The 27,342-nt window shown below is 37.1% G+C and overlaps 1 protein-coding gene across 11 annotated transcripts in view; it reads left to right on the forward strand.

The window, feature by feature from the left end:
- The window catches only part of C7H8orf34 (chromosome 7 C8orf34 homolog), a 499,329-nt gene that overhangs the window by 44,424 nt on the left and 427,563 nt on the right, over positions 1-27,342 (forward strand). For all 11 annotated transcript variants that reach the window (XM_078017141.1, XM_078017138.1, XM_040294025.2 and 8 more), the window contains exon 2: positions 25,481-25,628. In XM_078017141.1, coding sequence (XP_077873267.1) covers positions 25,481-25,628 — 148 coding nt within the window. The remainder of the gene's footprint in view (positions 1-25,480; positions 25,629-27,342) is intronic.

A 27,342-nucleotide genomic window follows, 5' to 3' on the forward strand; every position in this document is an offset into this window, starting at 1 on the left:
TAATATGGTTATAAAGACTACATGTTGGAAAAAGCCCAAGAACTGAATGTTGACCTTGGAAATGTTTTCTAAGGAAATGTATTAGAAAAACACATTACTTTCTCATTTTGTTTAATCCATCATTCAAAATTTTATTTCATTTGTAAAACATTACTTTTACAGATGCTTTAAGCAAATTCTTTGGGGCTGGTGAAGGAAGGAAAGGCTAAAGATGTATACTTCCACATTTAGTGAATTTCATATAACTGAACAGCCTTTTCCTGAGCATGGTGAGTTGGATTCAGGTGTCGGAGAGGTGATTGGTAAAGCCTAGATTATCTGGAATTGGGGAGTAGTCATTCTGGGTGTTACAAGGAATATTGGTTATGTTGTTATGATTTGATCACGTATAAAAAATGTGGGGACTTAGCATATTCTTCATGGTGTTCAATGTTGTGGTAAATAAATAAAGGATATCATGAAGCTAAATAGAACACCACCAATATCCCATGTGTTTGGTGGAATAGGCACAAGAATGTGACCAGCTCAGTGGAAAATAATGCATTTTACAGTCAACCCTCTTCCCCACCACAGTGCAAGAGCACCAAGCTGCGGTGACTAAGGGAAGATAGGTCCCAAGGCCAAGCATTGGTATGACTTTTCTTTCCCTTGGCTTTCTGAGGATGGCATGGAGGAAGTAAATGATCATCGTGGCACAAACAGAGAAAGGGCAACCTGTGGAATAATGACCCAAGGCAACAAAATATTTCATTGTAGAATTTGAGAGTAGACAAGTGGCAAGAGGTGGAATTAGAGAGATCAGAAAGAGCAGTTAATGCAGATCCATCTAAGCATCCTTAGGAGTTTGGACCTTATTCTGAAGATGATGGAAAGCCATTGAAGGGCTTCCGACAGGTGAGTGAAATAATTAGAAAAAGTGTCAGGTGTGCTCTGGTGTGTTTTCAAAATGGAACAAGAGGGAACGAGATGGGAGGTGATGACATCTGTTAAGAGGGCATTATGACAGTCTAGGGGATAGGTGATGGCATGAAGAATTGCAGGGAACTGATCATATTCAAGATTGAGATATGAAGGGTCAGTCAGGCTTAGGAATCAGTTACCTGCGTGGATGGAGGGGGGAGCTGATGGTGAGGGAGGATTCATGGGTAATGCCACAGCCAACAAATGTGTGAAAAATCTCTGTGTCACTAATCAATAAGGCAAGGTGGGTCACTTCACTCCAGTTAGAATGTCTGTTATCAAAGACCAGAAATAACAAAAGCTGTCAAGGACGCAGAGAAAAGGGAAGTCTAATATACTGTTTGTGGGAGTGTAAGTTAATACAGACATTATGGAAAAGGAAAAAGAAAAAAGGAAAAGAGAAGGAGAGAGGTGGGGTGGGGGGAGAAAGAAGGAAAGAGAGAAATAGAACTACCATATGATCCAGCTCTCCCACATCGGGGATTATATCCAGAGGAAATGTAATTGTTATATCAAAAAGATACTTGAATTCTTGTGTTTACTATAGTACTATGCACAATAGCAGAGATACAGAAACAACCCAGGTGTCCATCCACAGATTAATGAAGAAAATGTGTACATACTCGGTGGAATATTGTTTGGCTACAAAAAAGAAAGAAATCCTGTCATTTGTGGCAACATGGTTGGAACTGGAGGACATCATGATTAGTGAAATAAGCCACGCTCAGAAAGACAAATACTACGTGTTTTCACTCATTTGTGGAAGCTAAAATGTTGATCTCATAGAAGTATAGAATAGATTCATGATCATTAGAGAGTTGGAAGGGGAGAGGGGAGAAAAGGTTGGTTAATGGGTACCAAAAGACAATTAGATAGGAGAAATTAGTTCTATCCTTTTGTAGCACAGCAGGGTAACTATATCTTCAGCAATTTATTGTGTTTCAAAATAAATGAAAAAAGAAAAGGAATTCAGTTTTCCAACTCATAGAAATGATACATGTTTGAGGAGATGGAAATGCACTTCAATACACATTGGATACATGTATCAATGATCATTGTACTATATTCTCTATATGTGTATGCATATTATATGTCAATTAAAAAAAACCAGAATAATGCTACAGGCAGCATAATCAATTGCAGAGGCATGCTGTTTCCCAGAGAAAAAACATCCCTGGGAAATTATTGCCTGATTTTAAGGACCAGGTGTTGTACAAAGTAATTTTCTCATTAACATTATAATACCCTTGCATCTTAGTGTCAGATTCCATCTTTTGAACTCATTTGCTTAACAGTTGAATTCCTCATTTTAAGTAAAGGCAATTATCTCAATTTAGTGCTAGAAAATACTGGCATTTCTGCTATTGCCATCTAGTGGCCACTATTTAATTTTGTGGTCAAGATTTCATCTCTTGAATTATATCATTCTGAAAGAGAAGGCTATACTGTGGAAAAGTTAACTATTACAAAACTAGTTTTTGAAAATGAAGTAATTAATTCAAGGGATACCTGCCGTTGAATGAGTCATACTTGGTAGAGTGTTAGTGATATAAGGATACTATTCAGTTTTTGTAGTTCAAACTCTGCAGTTTTCTTAGAGGAGGACTTGAAGCAACTTATTTTAGAAGTTTTGGGGAAGTTGAGCAAGAAATTCCCCAATAATCTGAATTTATCCATATCATATTTCTTAATGGAAAATCACAAAAGGTAGGAAATGATTTTTATAACTATCTGTGTATAATACCTACTGACCTGAATGTTGGCATGAATCTAGCAGTTAACCTTGTCACATTTTGGGGGACACAGATGACTTTTTTCTGGACATGGAATTCAGTGGGTGGAAGTAGCAAAATATACTATTTGTTTCCACCCCAACTTACACACACACACAGACCCACACACACACACACAGACCCACACACACACACACACACACACACACACACACACACACACACTGGCCAATAGGGGGACAAGTTCTTTTTTATACCTCTTAGGTTTGCTACATAATATCAAAGAAAAAAAATGAAAATTAGAAGTCTTATCTAATCACTCCCAATCATGGATATAAGAAATTTAGAAGTATATGTGAACCCACATTCTGTGGCTTCTGACCTCCTAAGGGAGTGGCAGGGGTGCAAGTGTGACCTGGTTAGTACCCTTGGAAGGACTGCTCAGTCCCTTCCACACCTAGACAAGAGTTACTTGTGAGATTGTTGGCTCCCCATGACATCTGAGAATTATGCAAATAACATCCTCACTTTCATGAAAAAAATACTTGTGTCAAAAATCTGAGTAGAAACAGGGCAGTGATGCACACCTGTAATTCCAGCAACTCATGAGGTTGAGACAGAAAGATTGCAAGTTTGAGGCCAGCCTCAGCAATTTAGCAAGATCCTGTCTCAAAATAAAACAAAAAGGGCTGGGGATATGGCTCAGTGGTAGAGTGCTTGCCTAGCATGCACAAGGCCCTGGGTTCAATCACTAGGAAGGCCCAAGAGGGACGCCAGGTCCTACATCAATTTCAGGCATCTGTGCTGGAGTTCAGTGTCATGGGGTAGATGGATCACTTCCATATCCTGCCCCAAATCTTCAGTGACAATGAAAACTGTAGAACCTTAATGCAGGGATAGAAAGTGTGCCCGTTATACGGAATGGCTCTCGATGTGTGATAAAAACAGGCAGTGATATAGAGGTTTAGTAACTTTTGTGGTTAATGGCATGTTACTCTACCCATACTTTTGAAAATTTTACGATGATTAAACAAAAAAAAAACCACTTTATTTAAAGCACTTTGAGGCCTATTTTTCACAACTTCTGTACCCCTCATGCCTGCCTCCAAATAATAGGAGATTATTATATTCATCCTAATATCTCACAGATCCTGGTGCAGAATTGACTTGTGATTAAAAAACAAAAATTTCAGTGTACCTGAATGTTTCTGATTTATATTTTCTAAAAATTCAATAATGAATTCATCATCAATAATTGACCCTCATACTAAATTCATGATGAATTCTGTCTTGTTACAACATGTAGCACAAACTCTTAGTGGCTTTGTAAACTTGAACAAATTAGTTGATCCTTGGGGTCTTCTTCCCTTATTTGGGAAGCAACTACCAGCCATTTCCAGGGTCCCCTCCAGCTCTGCCTCTTGGATTGTCTCTATGATTTCCCTCACCTGTACCCCTTCATTGGTTTTACAGTGAAGCAGTCTCCCTTATCCTAATCCTCCAAATATACTTCCATTCTCATTTCAATCCTCATGTTTTCAAAAATGCCACCCTAACTAGGCACCCAACTTCCAGTTACCTGGATGATTATCTTTTTTATAATTATTTTTTAGTTGTTAGGTGGACACAATATCTTTATTTTATTTCTATGTGGTGCTGAGGATCAAACCCAGTGCCTCTTGCATGCTAGGCAGGCACTCCACCACTGAGCCACAATCCCAGCCCTGGATAATTATCTTAACCATCATTAACTAAGTAGGTTTTTTTTTTCATTTTATAATTTAACTTGCAGAGAGAGTCATATGAGTATATGTTAAGTGTTTTATTTGCTTACTAATGGTAAACTATTACAAAGAATGAGGTTCAATGATCTATTTAGCAAAAAATATGTTATCAGTGGACTTTTAGGTGGTTTATGATCTTTATTATAAACAATGTTCAATAATTATCCTTGTACGTTTATCATTCTAGAGTTGCCAGATCTGGATGCACATTTTTATTTTTCAAGTGCATGGCCAAGTTGTGCTGCATTGTTTCAGAGCCATTCCTTTTTTTCTGCTGGTTTCTTCTAGTTTTTTTTTTTTTTTACTCAAAGAAAAGCAAAATATGTGTATCACAGGCAAGGCAAATCAACAATCCTGAAGCAAAGATTATAGAAAACACAAGACTACTAAAATATATCCTATGATTTTTCAGTTGTCATTTTAACTTGTTGGCGTCTGTAGTCCCTCTTAATTAACTTAAAAGCCTAACAGGTATACTTAAAAAAGCTAATTAAAGTTCTCCATAGTCAAACCTGTGATTAATACTGGCTAGGATGAACCTATTTATATTAAGTTTACACTCACAGATTGATTAGCATAAACCTGGAAGGAATATATAATCAACCAATTATTTGGAAACATATTATCATCTGCTGAAATAATATTTTCAAAACTCAATAGTATTATCATAAAATTTTTTTTTTTTTTTGTTGGCAAGGTCATGCACACACACAAAAAGGTAAGTATTAGAGATGATGGATGGTTTAATTTGCATGACAAACACATCATGTTGTATTCCTCAAATTATGCAATATGAGATAAAGTTATTATTCTGGCACAGAGAACTCTACTTATATAACCCAGCATCCCTGTCCAAGAAATGATTTTATACTCATTTGAGAAAGTTTCAAATAGTCTTGAGGTAGACATCCTGTATTTCAATTGTTTTTGCTATATATGCAGTTTTAACATTGAGGAAATTTACTGAAAAAGTGGTTTGTAGCACAGCAGCATCTGACTCAGCAACTCTTAACATTCTTTTAGTCAGAGCTGATCTCACAAGCTTATGACCTGTGCAGTCACTCAAGTCTCCACACTCAGGGAGTCCTACTTCTGATATATGCTCTGTTATTGCTGTCTTGAAATTCCTAATCACTTTTTTTGGGAGGGTGGGGTGGGGAGGCAGTACCAGGTATTGAACTCAGGGCACTCAACCACTGAGCAACATCTCTAGTCCTATTTTGTATATTATTTTTTAATTTAGAGATGGGGTCGAGCTGAGTTATTTAGCACCACGCTTTTGTGGAGGCTGGTTTTGAACTTGCTATTATCCTGCCTCAGCCTCCCGCCTCTGGGATTACAGGTGTGAACCACTGTGCCTGGCCCCTAATCATTTTTGAACAAAGCATTCCACAAATGATGTTACCAGCCCTACCTTCAGTATAATTTTCAGGATGAAATTGTCATTTATTAGAAGGTATTCTTGAGTCAATAATTATGATGGAATTTTTCCAGTGGAGACAATATGAATAAGTCTGTTTTATTTGAAACCAGCAGCCAAAGAATGGTGATGGCACATGAAACCTTCATCCTACAAAGACTGTGGGAGTGAGCCCCAGGCTTTGCAGAGATTGTCTTCCCTCTCCTGTCACTGAGAAGTTTGGGCATAGAACCCTCTGATAAAGTTTCCTTTGGTTCGATGATAACGGGCATGATAGTCAGAGTGATAGACTGGGATTGTGTCTGTTGATGACTCAGTGGGGAGAGGTGGGAAGCAGGATGGGATCCTCGGGAGAGTCTTTTCCGTGAAGAAAGATCATCAGCTCACGCTAGACCAGAAGTTTCTTGGGCAATACTGTTCCCAGTGTAATTCATCTCCCATGGTGATACCATCTCAAAGGACTGCTTTACTCGGGGGACTGGAGTGTAGGGTGATGCTGTGAGACCATCTTCTTTGTGGTGGGATTTGATGAAGGTGGCTCAAAGAGAGGAAAGTCAACCAGGAGCCGGAGGCCAGGAGCTGTCCCAGAAGGTGGAGGCTGGAGCAGGAGGAGCCCAGGTGGGAATTGCCTCTACTCTGTGGTTCTAGATGCACATAGAGTGATCCACATAGAAATTAAAAAGTCATCATATGTTATTCAAATCTCTCTTAAAGAACTTATGATGTTCAAGTTGTATATTTTTAAAAAGTTGTCTTTAGCATCTTACCACATTTCCATGTATTTGGCTGCCTCTGATTTTTGTATTCTTATTATACTTTTTTCCCCTTAGATTCCTTTTTTAATCTTTATTGCATATCTCTTCTAGAAAGAAATTTTAAAAATTTCCTTGAAGTGAAGTAGATAAACTCTTTGAATTTCTTGTCTGAAAATATTCTGATCTTCCCCCAACTCATTTGATGTGTAAGGACACATTTATAGAACTCTATAAGATCATTTTCCCTGAATCTCAAAGGGATTGCTCTTCTTTTTAACATCAAGTTTTACTGGCAAGAAATTTAATATCAGTCACGTTCTTTTTACTTTACTTTTTCTTCTCCAAAATCTTTGATGATTTTATTTCTCTCTTTGAAGTCACAGCATGTTTAGTTATGGACCTTTTCATTATTGTGAACTTTTTGATGTTTTGAGTATCTCTTCAACTTAGGGATTTGGGTTAGGTTTCTCTTTATTTTCTCATCTGTGTTGGCACTGTATTCTCTCAGATGCTTCTTAAAAGGGTGCTAGGTCTTCCATATCTTCCATAGTTTCTATTTCTCTTTTGTTTTCCCAATTTGTGCTTTGTTTTCACTTATCATTAGATTTATTCAGCTTTGTTTTTTTTTAGTTCATTAATGTGACCTTGATTTTGCCATTCAGTCCTTCCATTTATATTTTATTTTTAGCAAAATATTGAATCCCCATGGACTGTACATTTTCCTCAGTTGTCCCATTTGTCTTGACAGTACATTCTTATATTACAAATGCAACATTCTTTCCAGTCCTACCGATGATCCCGATTTTTATGGTTTTCTAATATAGCTCTATTTCTCCCTGACTCAGGTGTTCTCTTTATTTATAGACACTTGTACAATTTTTCCTGGTGATTTCTGGTTACTTATGCATAAACATGAATGAAAGATAAGGTTGCATGTGATAGGAAGCTTATTTGACAACTTGTTTGGAAGTTAGAGCAGTCAAGTGCAATTCCTCATATCCTTGACCAAAGAATGGTCCTCCTCTCTCTAGGAAGGTGGTCCTCTTTGACTGACTGAATGAACAGCTCTGGGAGGGGCGCACATGGAATGGTGAGGGAGAAGGGGGACACCTGCCTAGCCAGCCAAATCAGCTCAATCAGTCCTGGCCATCTATAATCAATGGAGTGACCGATGTCACAGTCAGATTGCCCTCACCTCTGGAAGTTTGAGTTTCTCCCTCATCCTTCCTCCTATATAGCTAGAAAGGTGAGGAGAGTTGGCTAGAGAGGGTAGCAACTGGGTTTCCTGTGTAACAACACCCATGTGGGAAGTCAAAAGTGCCAAAATAAGGAGAACCTTATTTTATGGGCAGAGTTCTCAATGTTGGCATACTGCTACGTTAATGCTAATTTTTGTATAATCCTAATGCTGTGATTTTCAATTAAATGTATCAGGGCTACATACCTTGTCATTTGACCTTTTTGTACTTTGTTGCCTTACAAACTTGGATAATTGAAGGAATCTGGAGAAGAAATTCAGCTGCAAAACAAGGATATTTTTTTGTTTTGTTTATTATCTATGGCATGCAGTACCTCATTTATGGTGGATGTTCAATAAACATTTATTAAACAAATACATAGAACCATCCATTCCAAGGAAGCATTAAATCATTAATTTAAAAATCACTACATATCTCACTTAACTGGCCCCTTGACAGCCCCCTTTATCATGCTCAAGTTGGGACTCTTGTTCTTCGGCCCTAAACGTCCCCTGCTCATTGTCTCATGTCAAGGTGAGTGGAACCAACATTAGCTCAGCAGTTTCACCCCTACTTCTAGGTAGTCTTGTTCTGTAGGTGGCTCTCTCCCTTGGTCAGGTCCCCTTCTGAAATTTGTACAAAGTCAAGCCACTGTTTTATGCCATCACGACAGATAAATAGTCTCTGAACAGCTCTTCTGCATCTTCTCTTGACCTTCATGTAGTGTTCCAGGCACAGCTTTTAAAAGGGTAAGTCAATGTTACTCCCTTTGTTAACACTGTTCATTGACTTTGCAATGTGTTCAAAGTAATAATCAGATTCAGTGTCTTAGCGGAGAGATCGTGCAAGGTCAAGCCTCTCCTACCTCTTCAACTCATGTGCTTTTGCATCCTTTCGTTCATTTTGACAGCTCCTTAGACTGTACCAAGCTCCTCAATGCCCTGGAGTCTTTGCATTTATTATTCTGTCTGAACTGCTAGCTTTTTGAATGTCTGGTTCTAGTTTTCTCCCCTGGCCTTAGATTAGATATCACCTCCTCACAACGGCTTTCTTGTTCACCCGATGGGATATATCCCACCTCTATTTTTCTATCATACATTACTCTGCCTTTTTTTCTCATAGAATCTTCCTGAATACATAGTTTATCTTATTTGTTAGTTTGATTATTTGTTTAACGCTTGCCTCCTCTCAAGAGCATGGGCTCTCTGATTCTGGACAATGTCAATATGGTTGATTCTGATATAAGAGACTACTAAAAACATGTGATATGAAAGGGAAAGAAGTATCAAGAGAAACCTTATTATCTATAGGGTCTAGAGAGTATTATCATAGAGATGAAACTGCAGATTGAAACAGTATGTGATCATCATTGCCATGATAAGAGGAATGTATAAAAAATGTATTTTATTTCCAGATAACATGCAGCTGCATAAGGTTATCAGTAAGTTTACTGACATAATTTATTCATTTATTCTTTCTTTCCTTCAGCTAATTTGCCAGAAGCTGTTCTTTGATTTTGGGAAACAAAGATGTCTAAGATATGTTTTCTGACCTCAGGAACTCCATAGAGAGCTGCACTGATAAAACTCTTTGGTTTAATACAGTGGGATGAGTTTCATCTAGAATTGTATTTGTAATTTTATTCTAATGCCTATTATGTCTGACTGTTGGAGACATAGTGGCAATGATTAGAGCTGTGTTTTTAATTCCCTGTGTTTCTCATTGTCAAGATCACTTCTTGATAGCTGTATGCAGTCAGTATCTGTGATATCATTTGTTGGTCATTCCTTTTTCTTCCAATAAACTTCCACTTTCAACGTTCACATAGCTACTAAAGAAACTATGATGTTCTCCATGGTCTTTATGCTTTGGCCTCAGTTGATGACTGTAGCTAGAGAGCTGATCAATGTATGAACTTATGTTTCTTCCCTGGGAATTTAAAAATTTGAGACTCAGACAGTCAGAATTCATTACAGGAGTAGATAGAAATCCAGGGTGATGAGCACTGCACTGGGGGCCACTTTCCCACTGGAATGACTGGCCCTTTCAAGTGCTTTGAAACTCCCAAGGAAGGTCAGCAGTCAGATCCCAGGGACTGCCAGTCGGGACCCAGCAAACCCCTGCACTTTGGACTGGGATCCAGAAGAACTTCCTTGCCCCCCACGTAATAAATAAACAAGAAACTGATTCTCACCAAAACTGCATCTAAGATATGAATCATCTGGATTTCCACAAAAAATCTAAATTCTTTAAATTGATTCAAAGTGATTATGGATTGTCAGTATCTACAGATACTCAGTACTTTTCCTATTCTCTGCAGGAAGCTGATAGCATCCCAGGGCTCAAATTATTCCTAAAAAACCATCAAGTGCAACATCTGACTCACGACTAGAATATAACCAGGCACAACATTGAGAAGAGCCAGAAATTAATACAATAAAATTAAACAAGGAGAGCCTAGAGATATTAGAATTATGAGAGACAGGTATTGCATCTTTTTAAAAAAATAACTTCTATATCATAAATGAGATTTTCTACTTTTACATTTGTTTCAAGAGGATTGATAATTGACGGTTTAACCACGTTTATGACAGCTGCTTTAAAATCCTGGCCTGATCATTTTAACATCTTTTCATGCCTTCTAGACATTGGCTTCATTGGATAGGTCTTTTTCCATTCAGATTGTAGTTTTCCTGGTTCTCAGTATGAGAAGTGATCAAAAAAATATACTGGACATTCTGGTTAATATGTTGGGAGACTCTTAATCCTATTTAATGATCCTCTGTCATTTATATTAGCAGGTAGTTGCACCATGTATAATTGCACTGGCCTGCTTTTTTAGGCTTTAGTTCCAATGACAGTTTGGCTTCAGAAAAGGACTTTCAGTGCTATTTTTTGTCTGCTTTTCTCTTCTAGTTAGTTCTGGACCTAAACTTCTTTTCTGTGTCAGTTGGTATCAGTGAGTGATGGGGTAGGAGAAGGAAGAGACCCTGGTCCTTGGGCTTCTTGTGCTATTTGGGGAGTGCAAGGAGACAAAGAGCTGTGCTGCCACTGCAGGTGAATGACTGCCTACTGGAGCCCTGATTTGTGGAGCCAGGGTTTGTTCAGTTTGGGGCTTTGCTGCTGCCACAGTGGGAACATCAGACCCCAACCAGTTTCCTGATTCTGCAGCAGGGACTGAATAACCTAGGGCTTTGGGGATGCTGCTTTTGGCAGATCACACTGCCCACGTGTGCTTGGCTGCACTTCAGGGATTAGGGGACCCACCAGGTGTCTGTTGGAGTTTTCTGGTTCTTCTGATCTTGTTTTGTTTTGTCTGTGCTTGGTGGTTCCAGGCTGAAAACCTCTTTGGTGTCTCCTTCAGGGTATGAGGTATATAAAAGACAACACAGGGACTCAACACATTGTTATTCTTCCTACTTTCTTCTGTCTAGATTTCAGAGTCCTTTTATCATTTTTGAATAATGCTCAAGGGCTTTAGTTATATTTAGGAGGAAGAAACAGGGAAAACTACTCTAGTTTCAGAATTTGAAGCCCAGCTTCATTATGGTTATTGTTTTTTTCACTTGCAATGTTACTATGATGTGTTTATATGTAGATTTTCTTTTTTAACTTATTTTAAAAACTCTTTGTTTTTTTTTTTCTTTTAAATCTGTGAATTTATGTCACAGTTTTGGAAAATCCTCTGCTATTATATCTTAAAATATCTGTCCATTTTCTCTGTCTTCTACCTCTGGTACCTCAAATAAGTAGTCATTACGCTTTCTCAGTGCATCAATTCTGCTTCTGTTTTTATTCTTTGCATGTTTTGTTTCTGTGCATTTTACTGTTAATATTTTCTTTGGACCTGTCACTTAGTTTCTAAATTTTATTTAATTTATTTAATCTTGCTATTGAACTTGTATTTTAAGTTCTTAATATCTTCTAAGGTATATTTTAGTTTTGTGTATTCCTATAGTTCTCTATTGAAGCCAGGTGTGGTGGCACTTGACTGTAATCCCAGCAACTAGGTAGGCTGAGGCAGAGGCAGAAGGATTGTTTGAGGCCAGCCTCACCAACTCAGCAAGACCCTGTCCCCAAAATGAGAGGTGTTGGGCACTGAGGGATGTAGCTTAGTGATAGAATTCCCTTGAGTTTAATCCCTAGTACCAAAAAAAAAAAAAGCAGCAGTAGTAGTAGTTTTCTATTGAACTTTAATATTGCCTTTTATCTCCTTGAACATATTTTAAGCCACTCAGTTGAGTTTGTGGTGCTTTGTTATGGCAGCCCCAGGAAAGCAATACAGTGGGGATGGATAACTAGGAAAACCAAAGAAAGAAAACAAAAAGTTAAATGCCTCTTATGTAAACAATATTAATATCAATAAAATAACTGTCATTGTGGAAGGACTTCTATGATGAGGTACTGCTTTACATAATTAGATTTTTCAATCCTCTCAACAGACCATGGTTGGATTGATGTGACTAGTACTGGGCAGGTTAATTTTAACAGTTGGCTTTGTGGAAGATGGGGCAGAACCCTGATTTGAATGTTTGCTACTTTCTGAGCTGGAAACTGTTCCCAACTTGGACTGTTAAGAATGGTTTTCGAGGGCTGGGGTTGTGGCTCAGTGGTAGAGTGCTTGCCTAGCAAGCCCGAGGCACTGAGTTCGATCCTCAGCACCATATAAATGTAAAATAAAGATATTGTTTCCACCTAAGAAAGTGAAAAAATAAATATTAAAAAAAGAATAGATTTTGAGATTTCAACCAACTTGTTAAGTTCCTGAAAATTGGACCCTCACTCTGACAAATCCATCACATCCCTGGAGGCTATTGATCCCACGTCATTGATGAGTAAACTAAGCTAGGCATAATTAAATAACTTGGCCAAGAGCCTCAGGTGTCAGAGTGACAGCCCAAGGGGAAATTGAAATAACTGCCAGTGGAGATAAGCTCTGCTCAATCAGATTCAGCCACAGACTATGACAAGTTTGAGAAGGGGTCTGTAGGGTCTTACTGTCAGTAGCAGCATTTCCATCACAAACAAAAATGTATGCCCATGGATACATCAGTTAAGGTCACTTTGCTTTTTTTTTTTTAATAAAATAAATACAGAAAACTCAGAATAACCTATCACAAAAAAAATAAAGGAGGGAAAGGAAAGAAAAAATGATCTACTGCTGGACATTAATAATAGGTTACACTCAGAGCAACCAGCAAAGCCAAGGAGAAGCAGCTCCAGTACTTCTAGAAAGACTTTGGCTCTGCCTGATTTCCTTATTCTGTCCTCATGGGCTTCCTAGAGTTGGCAGCCTGATTCTCAGATAGTCCAGGGGCTGCTCCACAGTGAAGCAGATACCACCTGAGAATGCCAGCATCCGAGTGGTGTGACAGCATCCCTTGCAAGCTCCTCTTTATGGCTTCTGACACATATGGACCCTTGGGATTTATGGTGTAAGGGGAGAGTTAGGAAGGACAGTGAATTCGGTGTTCATAACCTCTGTCATTCTTTCTGCCCCAGTAAACTCTGCTTCAAGCTGAGTGTTCCTCTTGCTGCATCTTCACATGGCAGATAGATTCCCTGCTATCTAAGTCACAGCCGGTAACCATCATAGGATTTCCAGAACACTTGTTGATCCTTGATCGGACAATACACGGGTATCTTGGGGAGTATAATGTCCTGCTATATATGATAATATTTCATCTTCTTGGTAGTGATACTGGCTAGTTTAAAACTTACTACTAAAGAATCAAGCTAACTGTTCTAACTCAATAGTGAAGGTTTGTAAAAAAAAAAAAAACATAGAGAGGGGCTGGGGTTGTAGCTCAGTGATGGAGCACTGGCTTAGCATGTATGAGCCACTGGGTTTGATCCTCAGCACCACATAAAAATAAGCAAATAAAATAAATGATTGTGTTCTCTTACAACTAAAAAGGATATTAATAAAAAATCAATAGAAAATAGATTTTTCAGAAGCACCTGTCTTACTCTGTTTTGAGCTGCTGCAACCAAATACCTGAAATGGAGTAATTTATAAAGAACAGAAATTTATATCTCATAGTTCTAGAGATTGGAAAGACCATGATCAAGACCAGTCTTTGGTCTGGTGAGACCTTCGTGCTGCATCTTCACATGGCAGAAGGCAGAAGGGCGAACTAGCCAAACGCCATGTGTTTCATTTTGTTTTTCTGATACTGGGGATTGAACCCATGGGCACTTTATCATTGAGTTACACCCTCAGTCCCTTTTATTTTTTGTTGTAGACAATATCTCACCAAGTTGTCCAGCCTGGGCTCTATTTTGCTATCCTCCTGCCTCAGTCTCCACAGTTATTGGGATTATAGGTGTGTGCCACCAGGCCTGACTACTATGCTTGATTTTAAAGTGTAAGATGGGAATACAGAAATCAAAGACATTTAGTGCTGGTGGAAAGATAGACATACAGATCAGTAGAACAAAATTGAGAATTAAGAAATAGATACACAACAAATAGGCTGATCAATTTTTGACAAAGGAAGAGAAACTGATTCAATGAAGGAAGAATAGTATTCTCAATAAGTGGTATTGGATAAAGAACATTCATTGCCAAAAAATTAAACTTTGGCCTCAAACTTTGACCTTTGACACCATATGTGAAAATTAACTCAGAATGAGTCATTGAGTTTAATGTAAACCAGAAAATTATGAAACTGTATAAGGGAATTCAGAGGAAAATATTCCAGACATAAACTTGGTGAAGAACTCTTATATATGATGCCAAAAAAAACACCCCAAAACCCATAAAAGGAAAAATTGATAAGTGGGACTGTTCTAGTCAGCCTTTTCTCTTTCTTGACTAAAAGGTCTGGCCAGAACAATTGTACAGGAGGAAAGTTTATTTGAGGGCTCACAGTTTCAGAGGTCTTAGTTCATAGACAGCCAGCTCCAGGTTAGATAGGAACAACATGGTTGAAGAGTGTGGCGGAGCAAACCAGCTCATGTCATGATCAAAAAACAGAGAGAGACTCCACTGGCCAGATACAAATACATACCCAAAGCCACGCCCCAATTTCAACCTCCTCCAGCCACACCCCACCACTTCAGTTACCTCTCAGTTAATCCCTATCCTGGGATTAAATCACTGATTGGGTTAAGACTCTTACAACCCAATCATTTCTCCCCTAAACTTTCTTGCATTGTCTCACACATGAGATTTTGAGGGGCACCACATTCTAAACCACTAAATGGAATTCATTAAAATTAAAAACTTTTACTCCAAGAAAAATTCTATAATAAGAGTAAAAAGTGAAATTGTAGGATGGGACAAAATATTCTGAAATCACACATATTGAACAAAGCAGTACTATCTGTAATGCATAATGAGCTTTTAAAACTTATTAAATGAATAAATAATTCCATAAGACACATGGGTCTAAAACATGCATAGACATTTTACTGAAGAAGATACACAGATGACAAATGAGCACATCAAGAGATGTTCAACATTATTAGTCATTAGAGAAATACAGTTAAAATTACAATGAGATGTCACTGTAAACATAAAAGAATGGCTAAAATGACCCTTACATGGCAAATGAGAAGGTAAAATTGTATGGTCACTCTAAAAATAGTTTGTCAGCTTCTCTTAAAACTAAAAATAGCTTTAGCATACAACTCAGCAATTGTACTCTTAGGCATTTAACCCAGAGAAATGAAAACTCTTAATTACACAAAAGCCTCTAAATGAATGTCCATAGCAAAATTATGCATTATATTCAAAACCCAACAGATGTCCTTTGGTGGTATTAATGAATGGTTAAACACATTATAGAACATCTACATCATGAATATGAGTCGGCATTAAATGAAATAAACCACTAATATGCTCAATGGCTTAGGTGAACTTCAAAAAATTATGCTGAGTATAATATAGAATTCTCAAATTAATATATACTTTTTTATATATAACATTACAAAATAACATGAAAACAGTTTATTGATTGCTGGGTCTCAAAAATGAAGAGGGAAATGGGTAGACACGACTATAACATATCATGAGGAATTAGATGATTCTGGTACAGTTTATTATCTTCCCTGTAGAAGTGATTATTCCTACCTACACTACCATGAAATTGCTTAGAGCTACACACACAGACATAGATGCTTGTAACTTGTTGAAATATGAATGAGCTCTACAGATACCAGTTTCCTGGTTTTGATATTACATTAAAATTTTCAAGTTATTAACATTGGGGCAAGTTGAGTGAAGGGTATGTGAAACCTCCTTGTATATTTCTTTGCAGCTTCCTATATAAATTTATGGTTATTTCAAAATAAAAACTACAAACAAAAAATAATGAAAAGAAAAAATCTTTAGAAAGCTCTAAAAAAAAGTCAGATATTCCTTAAATAAATATGATTAACTTCTCAAAAAAGGAAAAAAAATGTTTTTTTGAGATGGGATATCACTGTATTGCCTTGGCTGCCTCAAACTCTTTGGCTTCCCCTGCACCTGGAACTACAGGTGTGCACTACCGCCCCTAACTATCGCCTCCAAAAAGAAAAAAAAAAAGGAAACAAAAAGAAAAGAAATCCTAATTTATAATTAGACATAATTAAAATATTTTCCAGTTTAAAAAGCATGTAAAATATTTCTGTGAGAAATGAAACAGTCTTGTCACCACTAATATAAGAGGTTTTTCCTTGTGTTGTTGAGAATGATCTCAGGAGGATAGTTGGAAATTAAGAAAGAAATAGGAGCAATAAAAATTGTTTTTCCTTATGTTGTTGAGAGTGATCTCAGGAGGATAGTTGGAAATTAAGAAAGAAATAGGAGCAATACAAATTGTAAATATGTGAGCATATCTAAATTAATGCTAATTGTACAAAATTAAAAAGTAGAATTATAATGTGCAACAATAAAAATACAAGCCAGAGGTGATAGTGGTACCAAGTATTCTAAAATCCATGCAGAACCTCACCGTGTGTTTCATTAGAACAAAAGAAGATTCGATCACTTTGATCATTTAGGACTATTTTCCAGGATCTTAGGAACTCTGTGCTAGGAACTGTGAACAGAGATCTAACATCTTTCTAGAATACATTGCAGATCATTTTTGTCTATTTTGGACATTAAAATAAACAAGCACAGGCAGCATGTGTTATTTATGTCTTGCTTCTTTTGCTCATCTTTTTGCTTTTGGAATTTACCCGTGTTATGAGGTACAACTATAGTACTACTCATTTCCATTGTTGTTTAGTTTTTCTGAATATAACACGTGAATATAACACAAATTATTTTTTTTTATTCTACTATTAAAGGATTTGGGTACTTCCAATCCCCTTTATTTAAAACCAATTCATTAAAAATGCATGTGGCCTGGCACTTAGTGTTGCCATTTGAAGTGGGGCAGGTTTGGGGGCCTATGTCCTTAAGTTTGTGGGATCTGATACTAATTTCAGATAGAGAGTTTCAGAAGTGAATTTAGTTGTTGAGCACCCTAGTGGTGTCTGTAGCATCAGAGTTGGTTGTTGGTGGTGTAAAAAACCTCAGAAAACCTCTCAGTCAGGTGGTGAATGTATAATGAAAGCATAGAGATGACTGTCATAAAGGTCTGAAGAGTGGTTAATTTTAGGAGACTGAAACAATCATTGTGGAAAGGGTGGCCATGCTATTTCCAGCTAACAGTTCTAAAATTTGCTCTTGCAATTGCCTGCAGCTGAATTGTCTTGAGGAATGCCAACTTGACAAAATGTTTACTTATCTTGAAAAATATAACATCTGGAGAGACCAAACAAACCAGCCCTCTGCCCTGTATCTTCTTTTGTTATAGGAAACCAAATGGGAACTCCCACTGCTATGAAATATGGTCTTGGATTCCAAGTGCTATGCTATATATTTTACTATATTCTGGACAACAAACTGATAAGTAGACACTGTCCTACCAATTTTAGGGGTAAGACAACTAAGGCCTTGAGAAATAAGTAACTAAATTCATACAACAGAATATAAATCTAGGTCATTTAAGTACCCCATTTATAGCTTCTTGTTAACTGCAGTATTTTTTCAAATTCTCTTCTAGGATGCCTGAAATCAGAGTGAGGACTGTGTACTTGTGATTGCCTAAGATGGTCCACTGTATTTATCAGCAATTTGCAATACAGAAATATATGGATGTACAGACATGTACATCCTTTCCTCAGATCATCAGTCCGGAAAGGAGGTGCTGGGTGTACACCACAAAATTTTCTCATGATCTGCCAAGCTGGTTACCCTATTTTAGTTACACATTTTATAGGAAAGATAGAAAGCAGAAATAATTTTTACTCAACTGAGAGAAAGCTTCCTTTTTATGACAGTTTCTATATACATCTATTACCTCCATTGTGGATTTATGTAATTAATTTACTTGAGTTTTGAACTGTTTCAATATTTCTACTAGGATTACCTATGTTGTACTCCTACAGAGTAATTTCCAAGTGAAAATGTGGAAAATTCCACCTAACACCAGATAAGTTGCTCTGATATAATTCTCTAACTAAAAGTATTTCCATGTGATATGCCAGTATTTCTCACTGGGGACCTCTATGATTGCCTATAAATTCAGCTACAAGCTTCTGTTTTTTATATGAGGAGTACCAAAGTGCATACTGAATCTTCAAAAATTTTTATCTGAGAAGATATTTCTGGATTAGAGAAAAAATTAGTAGGCATTAGACAAAATTTTGCATCATTTGTCACTTGAATAATTCTGCAGGCTAGATTATTATTTTCCCATATTATTAAAAGTAGACAGGATTCCATGTCTATGATTTAGCTTTAGGATTAAGAATGATTAATTTCTAGTTGTGGTATTTTCATTTTTAATCTTTATTATAAAGCAACTTATTTTTATTTTTCTTACTTTCACCTCTGGATTATATTCTATAGTGTACAGTGAGGCTAATTAGATGCTTTTTGGTTTATTATAAGTGAGCAAAATAAAGCTACATTTATATTAAATCATATTTAAGAAGGGCCAAAAGACTTACAAGTCAGGAATAAAATTTTCTTATTCCCTGGGTCTATACGTTAGTGGGTATGAGCGTAGGTAGAAATGACTGTGAGCATTGGTAGGCTGGTGAAGACCAGGTGAACTGAAATAAGCAGGGAGTTAACAAGCACCTTTGTAAAAGTGTCAGCTTGTTTTGCATCTTGTATGTAATTCTTTAATGTATACGTAGTGATTGATTCTATGTAGAATACCTGGCACTTGTATCTGGCAGGCTTAATAAATGATTTGTATGTCAAATAATTATTGTTCATGTTATTTTCTTTCCAGATGAGTTCAGCCTTCTAAGGAAATTTCATTTTTAATTGGGAGCTAGAAAAGTAGGCTTAGGAAAGGCTTGTGATAAGCTACCAACTCACTCATGGTTTTGCTTTTATTTAGTGGACAATTAATTTAAGATGCATTTTGAGACAATCATTATTACCAGTTATTATTCATTTTTTGTCTCACTAATCATTCCCATTTTTTGTATAGTACAGGTTGTCTGTCCATTACTGGATATAATAGCTCTCAATTCCAGGAGTCCTTACATGTTGTAGAATACAAATTTATATTTGCTTATTACTTAATGATTCATGTTCTTTAGATTGGTCTTCCAAATTTTTAAAAATGATGTTTATCTTCCTATGTAATCATAATTTAAAAGTAATATTTTGAAGTATTACAAGTAATGGAAGGGTAATTAAAATAATAGGAGGCAGATATCAATGCAGGGGCCTGTTTTAATGTATAGTATATTTATGAAGTTAAAGGTTATAGTTGATAATTAACTATATTACAAAGTCAGTTGTTGGTTTTAAAATAAAAAATAAAGAATAGAATGTTTTGCACATATACCAGTGAAAATGCATAATTATGATAATAGTAATAAACAGACATACCTAAATAAATTATATGAAGATGTAAATATTGAAAAATCATAATAAACATTAAGATAGTAGCTAACAGCTTTGTGGGTATGTCATTAGTGGTTAAGTCGGAAGAGATAACCCCCTCTGTGTATCCAAGTCCTAATAGGGTTTTGTAAAACTGAGTTTTCATGATGGAGAGGTAGGCAGTCAGATGCAGTCAAAGGGACTGTCAGCTGGGATCAGAGGAGCTGACCCTGAGGAGCTCAGCCTGCAGCACAGAAGCAGGTGGTCTCCAGTGCTTGCCTGGAAGCTGCTGCACTTCTGTGCTTTGCAGAGCTTTCGAGCTGCAGTGAAGTTTCCCACAAACATGCTGGGAAGCTGCTGTTGAATCTCATCTGCTGTCACATCTGCCTGCAGTCAACTTCAGAGTAACTGGGATCACAGACATGAGCTACCATACCCGGCTAACTTTAGAGAATAATTTCTTCTGCTCCTCTGTGCTTTCCAAGACCCCTACAAATTCCTCTCCTTGAGAAACTCTAACCTAGATCATCTGAAGGAGATTCTGGAAATAGTTCCCTAGGAAGTGTTATATCTTAGAAGGAAGTGTTAGATCATCCATCATGGTAGTCTACACATAACTCAGGGACTTTGGGAATGCTTTGCCATCATTATCTTATTACCCCATGGTTACCCTGTGATGCAGTTACTATTATCATTCACATTAGTACATGGAGTATTTATTTACTGTTTTGGTATGGGGAATTGAACCCAGGGGTGCTCTTAACCACTGAACCACATCACCAGGGTCTTTTCAGACAAGGTCTCACTAAATTGCTTATGGCTTTGCTAAGTTGTCACAACTGGCTTTGAACTGGAGATCCTTCTTGCCTCAGTTTCCAAAGCCTCTGGTATTGTAGATATGTTCTATCATGACTGGCTAGTGGATGGAGTATTGGATGTTAAAGTGATTAAGTACCTTGCCTAAAGTCACACAGCTAGTAAGTAGGAGATGAATGATTCAGGAATGTCTATCTGATTTTAAACCCTGTGTGTCTAATTTCCTGTATTACCTATTGCATATTCCATACATGAGCAATTTTACTGATATTGCCTGATAAATTTAAATTAGAATTTAAACCTTTTTTGGTAATAACTGCTAGTATATTTTGATTGCAACCTGAATGACTCAGGTTTATCTAGGCAGTGAGTGTAAACACATCATAATACTTGCATTTTATCAATACCTAAATATTTAACCTAAAATGTTCACAGGCATTTTGTTACCAGGCAGAAGTGCTATCACCACTCTTATTTTCTTTTAATTTAGACACATAGCACAAATCTCCTAGGGAATTTCATGTCATGACTCTTACACCAATGGCAAGACTGGCAGATGAGCCTCCTCCTGGACACACTCCATCTACGGTATTCAGAATGTGTACCTGAGACTGTCTTCATGCTCTGAGATATTTTCTTCCTTCTGGTCAGTGATCCTTGTGAAACTTCCTGCTATCCATTTCTAGCCCTGACTTTACATTCTAACTACACATCTCTATTCTCACTTCCTCAAATCTTTCAACCCCTCGGTTCTATTTTTGTACCTCTAAGTCCCAGGGGTGGAAAGAAATCAATCTTTTTATTGCCAGGAGCATCTTTGCAAATCTAAGGATTCACATTTTCTTGCCCAGGAAAGGGATTTTTGCAAGTTCAAGCTCTCAGAATCATTTGAGTTCTAGTTAATGTGGATTAAGTGAGAGGCAGGATCATTCCTCTTGTAAGTAAAATCATCTATAGCTAGATGGTTTTATAATTTTATAATCATGTCAAGATGAATTCTACTGTCCTGTTTCCCAACCCAGATGCCTAACACACTCTATTGCAAACATTAACTGTTTTCATTTTGCTGTGACTGCAATTGTTCTGGGTCTTCAATCTCTAATACTTATTAGTGGAATTTAAGTGTAGCCAAAACTAGTTATTGGACTGATAATACTTTTAAAATATAATAGAGAATACTTGGCATATTTTGACTGTGTAATCTATCTTCTGAGGAAAACATTGGGGAACTTCAGTTTATTTTACAAGAACAAAAATATGGAAACTTCCTGTCCAATTCTAAAGGTGGAATTTTTTTTTTTATAAAAAGCATATGATACCTTCTGCGGTCTCAGGAGAGAAATCACTGTGATTCTGGAGCTCTTTACTCTGACCTAATTTTGCTTTTATCTTAGTGCTCATGCTTTCTGTGATTAGAATAGTCTAGTTGGTCCCTCTGCCTGAGGAGAAGAGATGTCACCAGAAGACAGTCTGAAGAGTTCCTGAGGGTGGGTACTTGACAAGTGGGGTCCTGGGATTATGTCATGAAAAGAATTTCAGCACGTGCCAGTCAGAGACACAGACAAAGATTTATTTGGGAAAGCAGAGACATGTTCAAGGGAAAATGTGGGTTATCTCAAACCAAAGGTGGAATGTTTTCTCTGATATGTGGGAGCTAACCCACAATAAGGGGTAGAGAGAATAAAGTTTAGGAGAGTAGACAAAGGGGATTGATGGGAAGGGAGAAGGAATGGGAAAAGGAATGACAGTGGAATGAATCTGACACAACTTTCCTATGTTCGTATATGAATACAACACAGAGAATCTCACTATCATGTACATCCACAAGAAATCAATTTGAAAAATAACTATGGGTAAATGGCAGAAAGATAACAGAGGGAAGGGAGCCAGTGGAGGGGAGGGGGAGGGGGAGAGGAGATACTGGGGTGTGAATTAGAATAAGATTTATTCCATGCTTTTATAATCATGTCAAGATGAATTCTACTGTCATGAATAACTAAAAAGAACCAATAAAAACCCATGAAATTAAATTTAATATTGTGAGATATCATATTATTTTGTGCCTATCCAGAAGCATTCTTTATCAAGACAATGTCATTTCAAGATAAATAAATAAATAAAACAAATGATGGCAGGAAAAGTGAGATTTGCTTTTGGGGTAACTGGTTCTTCTTTTAAACAAAACTTGGTAAAGGGTAGGTATGGGAGGCTGTGTAAGCATGGCATTAATCTGATGATCACAAGATTGTTTATGGTGGTGTTATCATTTTCAGGGTCTTTAGAATGGTGTTGGCTCCATTATATAATCTATAGATAACACTAGAAAGTCCCCTAAATTATAAGTTTCTTAAAAATATTATGTCTCTCTTTGCTTAATATATTTATCAGTGGACTAATTAATAGTGCAAAAGGTAATTGTCATGAGTAAGTGGTTTTATGGTAACTCTAAGATTTATACATTTCCCTGAAATTTGGGAGTGATAGGCCTGGGAAGAACTAGGTTGGAGAATGACAGGCCTGGAAAAAGTATGAAGAACTTTAAAATTATATTGTCTTGTCCTTCCTTAAATGTTTCCTATGTATTTCTTTTTTCTTCTGTCCTACTTTACTTCTTATTTTTTCTGCCTCACTTCGATTTACTTTTCTTTCCATTTTCTAATGGCATTTGTAATGTACAATGAGCTCAAATAGAATGTAATACATCTCTCCCATAAGTGCGAAATCTGAAATGTTTAAAATTCCAGCCATTGATGTATAATTGGAGTTTAATTGAACCTGCAGTGCTTCATGATTACAACAGTAGACAAAATGGCCTCTTTAGTTATAATTCGAATGACTGAGATTTTTCAGCAGCAGAAATAAATAAGACTATACTAACTGGTGTTTGCTTACCTGTTTTTCAGACTAAAAAAAGTATTACATTTGTCTTATAAATATTTTGCATTACAGTGTATTTAGGGTAGAAACCTCTTGCTCTTTTAAGCTCCAAATCTAGGTTCAATCAGCACATTTTTTTTTTTGAGATACTCTGAATTATTTGATGCATATCTCTAAGACCAGCTTGGGATCTTGTCATCTACAAAAACCATTTAGGCTCTGCTCAGATAAATCTGTGTGTTTGTAGACTGTTATAAATGTAAACGAACATCCCTGAGATAATAGGTGGACAAATAGTTAGCAAAATGACTCTGGAGAGTGCTGAAGGCTGAGAAAAAAATAAAGTGATAAAGTCTTGAAAGATTGGTTAAGGCTAAGCCTCACTGAGAAGGTATCCTTGTAGACTGAACGATGATGGGATCACCATCAGCCATCTGAGAGAAAAACATTCAAGTGTGGGGGGGGGAGAGGCCACCATCAAACAAAAAGACAATGGCATGGCAATTTCTAGTACCCCTTCCACTAGGACTCCTAACATCTGATTTTTCAGGCCTGCTCACTAGATTGCCTCTCCTAGAATCTGAACATAAAATGACAGTTGACAGACCAGAATTCTAGGCTAAAACCAACAAGATGGAATGTGACTGATAAGACGGAAAAGTGGTGCTTGTGAGTTTACAAATCCAATTTCATAGCTCCTGCGGCTTGACAGCTGTTTATGTTCGAACAATCTGGGGATTCTAATTGACCACAAATTGGGGATTGTTTTTTTGCTCTTTCTGACTGGAAAAAACAATGTGTAGATATTACCCTTGGGCAAATTTTGGCCCAATTTAAGGTATCATTAGAGCTATTTAAAAATGGAATGGCCTGTTCCACAGGTAAAGATCTTGCTGTTGTTTAATGAGAGGGAGAGGGAGTAGGAGGGGGAGGGGAGGGGGAGGGGGAGGGGGAGAAACATACACAGAGGAAGAGACCAAAAGATTTACTCATCAGAGATTTTTGGAAAAAGAAGATTCTGTAATGTTTGGGGACTATTTCAGACACTTTTTCATTTCTGTGAATCTCTGGCATATTACCCATTTATTCATTCCAACAAAATTTTCTTCATTTTGGGATATTTATGTGTGGATAAGAAGGAAACATGACATTAGTGTATGCTTTAATCAGCTTTGTGTCACCATGACCAAAATACCCGATGAGAACAACTTAAAGGTGGAAAAGTTCATCTGGGGCTGAAGGTTTTGGAGGTTCAGTCCATGCTAGGCTGAATCCATTGTTCTAGGCCCAAGAGAGGCAGCACATCATGGCCAAAGGGCCCAGCAGGGGGATCAGGAAAAAAAAAAAAACTGCTGGGCTCCTGGCAGGATCAGGAAACAGAGAGGGAGAGAGGAAGGAGCTGAAGGAAAATGAACCCCTTAATGGCATGCCCCCATGACCCACCTTCAGTAGCCATGTCCCCCGGCCTATGGTGATCCCCGAGTCAATCCATTCAAGCTCAAATGGACTGATAAGGTTACAGCTCTCATAACCTAATCACTTTAGATTTGAATATACCTCATTAACACAGTAACTTTTTAGAGTGTGTCTGATATCTAAAACTTAGTATATAAGGCATATGGTGAATTTTATCTAACACTTAGTTTGTAATGGCATCTCTCAGAACAGTAAACAAAAACTTAAAATTCTGAGATGATGCTTTTTAAAAATAAGTATTTAGATAAAATTTCTAGTATATTTAGGCTAACTATGAGAAATAAAGATTAATAGAAACAAATACCTCTTGGGTTTGCTCTATTTTAGCTCTGCAATGTAGACAGTTCAGTTGTCTATACTTCACTTCTCTCAGAATGAGAGCAGTAATTTGTCCCTGCCTGAAAATATTCTTAGGATTAAATTAGTTGCTGCCTAGAAACAGTGATGATTGACAATATGAAATGCTAATTTAATGTTTGTTATTATCTTTGCTATGGTTATTAGATATAAATGTGTGCTCCATTCTGTCTTCAGGAATTAATGACCAAGCTAATAACTGAGACACCTGACCAGCCAATCCCATTTCTTATTGACCATCTTCAGTCTAAACAAGGAAATCGTGGACAACTGCAAAGAACTTTGTCTGGATCTGCAGCTCTCTGGGCAGAAAGTGAAACATCAGGTAAATGAAAAATTTCAAGTCTTTTTGATTTTGATAAGATCAATCTAGATGAATGGATACCTAAGGTTTTCATGTATTTGACTGTGACTTCACCCAGATGTTAAAACTTATAGTATTTTTGAATTTGAAGATATTGCATTGTACTTCAAAATATAAAAATCAGGGTATTTCATTTAATAGAGATGGTTCAGATTGCAGAGAAGGATTTCATTGTGTATGAGTTCAAACAAATCATTCTAATTTTTTGTTTCTTTTATGAATATTTTGAATTAAATGCTTACAGTTTATCTGTATAGAAAAGTAAGAAAAAAAGTAAGAAAAAAAAGACTAGATGTCTACAAAATTAGTTTTCTTACTTCTCAAACTGATGAGCAGTCTCCATTTTCTGTAGCCCTCATGTTATCCTGTGTATAAGTTCAGATTTAGGAGAAATCGTTCCTTCTGGATGTTGGGGAACCAGCCCTCCAGCTTTATGATAACTTTATTTCCCCAGTAAACACTGGTGAGATCCTTGGGTAGACTTGACTTCACCATTTTTACACACTGTTCTGTTGTCTCAGGTATTTATTTTCAAGTCCAGATCTCCTTAGCTGCCCCACTCCTTGCCTGATTCTCCAGGGAATCAGCTTGTTTGGATTCAAAATGTTTTTTTTTTTCTGTGATGACACTATGATTTCTCTTCTTCCCTTCATGCTCTGTGGGATCTCATGGAAAGGATTTTGTCTCTATGTGTGTTGTCATATTAGTGCTTTCTCAAGACCCTGAATAGAGAATAGGGTATTTCCTGAAGAATGAAGACATATCTGGTGTTGATGATCCATGCACAGCTGTCTGCATCATACGGGAAACTAGAATATGAGCTTTTGGCAAACAACAGAGGGAACCCTTGTTTTTTCTTGGCCCCACTTTCTTGGGTTTAGATTATAAATTAGGTGTTTAATCTTTGGCTTATAAGTGCTAAAATGGCACCCACCAGGTAAAAGCATATCAGATGAGCACCTGTGAGCTTACCAAAGTTCATGTGAGTCCATGTTTTATAAAACATTGTATCTGAAGAGAGAATGATTTATTACACTGGGGACTTTAACCGGTACACATTTAGCATCTCAGTGTCCTTGTTGAAATTTATGCCTGGCTTAGCTAAGTGTTAAGCCTCACCAGGCTGCAAGTCAAGATGTTGACCGGGTTTCATTCTCATCTGGAGCTTGCCAACAGAAGAATCTGCTTTCAAGCTCATTTAGGTGAATGAAGACTTCACCCAACAGAGGCAAAATTTATCCCGTGCAGCTTTGTGACTGAGAACCCTGTTTCCTTTCTGGCCTTCATTTAGGGTCTGTTTTCAGCTCCTAGATGCAATGCAAGGTTCATTGCCACATTGCTCTCTCACCTCATGACAGTTTACTTTTTTAAAGGCAGTAACGGAATTTCTCTCATTCTGTTCTGCTAAAATGGAGTCTTATTAATAATGTAATCATGACATTGACAAAACCTTTGCCATATTTTTATTGGATAGAAGCAGGTCAAAAGTCCTGACTTCACTCAAGGAGGGAATAGAATAATAGGGCAGAACACCTGGGTACATCGATCATGATTATAAATTACCTTGTTATTTTTCCAGTTTTCTTAGAATTCTGACTTGCACAAGCACTTATGACTCTTTCCTTGCAGAAGGGGAAAGGAGGGAGGAGATTATCATAACTCCCAGTTTACTGAC

Source organism: Ictidomys tridecemlineatus, chromosome 7 (assembly GCF_052094955.1).
Source record: "Ictidomys tridecemlineatus isolate mIctTri1 chromosome 7, mIctTri1.hap1, whole genome shotgun sequence".
Classification (NCBI taxonomy): Eukaryota; Metazoa; Chordata; class Mammalia; order Rodentia; family Sciuridae; genus Ictidomys; species Ictidomys tridecemlineatus.